The sequence below is a fragment of the Diceros bicornis genome, chromosome 17, assembly GCF_020826845.1.
Source record: "Diceros bicornis minor isolate mBicDic1 chromosome 17, mDicBic1.mat.cur, whole genome shotgun sequence".
NCBI lineage: Eukaryota > Metazoa > Chordata > Mammalia > Perissodactyla > Rhinocerotidae > Diceros > Diceros bicornis.
Genome location: NC_080756.1, coordinates 15,623,304 through 15,625,382, shown reverse-complemented (window position 1 = coordinate 15,625,382; position 2,079 = coordinate 15,623,304). Strand labels below are relative to the sequence as shown.

The 2,079-nt window shown below is 41.1% G+C and overlaps 1 protein-coding gene across 1 annotated transcript; it reads left to right on the top strand.

Moving 5' to 3' along the window:
- The first annotated feature begins 719 nt into the window (after positions 1 to 719).
- NEUROD4 (neuronal differentiation 4) lies at positions 720 to 1,715 on the top strand. The gene has a single exon (XM_058557518.1). It carries the CDS (start codon positions 720 to 722, stop codon positions 1,713 to 1,715), a length of 996 nt encoding a protein of 331 aa, XP_058413501.1.
- Positions 1,716 to 2,079: the final 364 nt, after the last annotated feature.

Sequence of the window (2,079 nt, the reverse complement as noted above, 5' to 3'; positions counted from 1 at the left end):
GTACCAGCCAGTTGTGGTGTGGCTCTTTCTTAGGAGATGCTTGAAACCAACAGTTGGCTGAATCAGTGGGAAACATGGGATGTTACAGGTTAGATGTATGGATATGTCTCTAAATAGAGGCTGAACACCACAAAGTAGTCTGAATGATCTCACTACAGTTTTTCATTTATTTTATGGTACTTATTTTATAGTTCAATATGCTTTTTAAAATTTCCAATAATTATAATTATTTTATACATGTTATATAATCACAATTACTTTAGTTAGCATCCTCTTTCATTTTCAGAAGTTTGTCTATTTGGACAATAATTTGTATGCCCATCTTATCTATTTTCCTTTATGATCTGAATTCTGGGAAGAAAGAAAAACATGGTTTGACTCGTATACCAGTTATTTTTGTATAAAATATCCACGAGATAAAGAACTTGAGAATAAAAAGAGTTGAGCACTGGCACTACTCAATTGAATAATAGAGTCGATTTCCTTTTTCTATAGTTGACTTTCTTATAATATGCCATTGCTTAATAAGTGACCAGGGCGTTTATTTGAGTCTTAGATTAGTTATTTAGAATCGAGGACTCTGACTAGATAATTGTAAGTTGAATCCCAATACAAATTCTGTGCTTTATATCCAAGGTATAAAAAGAAAGTTTAGTTTTAACTCAAATCAGATATTCACAGGCACTAACCATTGCTGTTTCCTTTTCCAGAATCTGGACATGGCAAAAACTTATGTGAAACCTAAGGAGATCACAGAGTTGGTCAACACACCATCATGGATGGACAAAGGTCTGGGCTCTCAGAATGAGATGAAAGAGGAGGAGAGAAGACCAGCTGCTTATGGGATGCTTGGCAGCTTAGCTGAAGAGCATGAGAGTATTGAGGAGGAAGATGATGAAGAAGAAGATGAGGAGAAGCCTAGGAGAAGGGGTCCCAAGAAAAAGAAGATGACAAAAGCTCGCCTTGAGAGATTCAGGGCTCGAAGAGTCAAGGCCAATGCTAGAGAACGGACCCGGATGCATGGCCTGAATGATGCCCTGGACAACCTGAGGAGAGTCATGCCATGTTACTCTAAGACCCAAAAGCTCTCCAAGATAGAGACTCTTAGACTGGCCAGGAACTATATTTGGGCTTTGTCTGAGGTCCTGGAAACTGGACAGACACCTGAAGGGAAGGGCTTTGTAGAGATGCTCTGTAAAGGGCTCTCTCAGCCCACAAGCAACCTGGTGGCTGGATGCCTCCAACTTGGCCCTCAGTCTGTCCTCCTGGAGAAGCATGAGGAGAAATCTCCTATTTGTGACTCTGCCATCTCTGTCCACAACTTCAACTATCAATCTCCTGGGCTCCCCAGCCCTCCTTATGGCCATATGGAAACACATCTCATTAATCTCAAACCCCCAATATTCAAGAGTTTGGGTGAATCATCCTTTGGGAGCCATCCACCTGACTGTAGTACACCACCTTACGAGGGCCCACTTACTCCACCCCTGAGCATCAGTGGGAACTTCTCTTTGAAGCAAGATGGCTCTCCTGACCTGGATAAATCCTACAGCTTCATGCCACATTACCCCTCCGCAAGTCTAAGCTCAGGGCATGTGCATTCAACTCCCTTTCAGGCTGGTACACCCCGCTATGATGTTCCCATAGATATGTCCTATGATTCCTACCCCCACCATGGCATTGGGGCCCAACTTAATACAATCTTTACTGATTAGGGCAGTAAGACCAGCATTTTAGAGGATGATGTAGAGATGCTTTCCATAATTCAAGTGGTTGAGCTGAAGATTCAATGACCTTAAAGGGACCCTAGAGATATATGTATATCAAACACAATAGTCCCAGTCCATTTAGGCCCTCCTACACCTGTCACTCTCTTTTTACATCAACTTCTCAAATTGTATTGATTCCTTTATTTAGGATCTTCAAGCGAAATTATTTGATTGTTTACAATCACGGGGAAATAGAACAGAAGTCCTGGACCCTATTTTAGTAGTGTCAAAAACTCATTGAATGACCTATGACAATTAATTTTCCATTTCTGGCCTCCTTTTACTTATGGTAAAATCAAGCAATTACTCG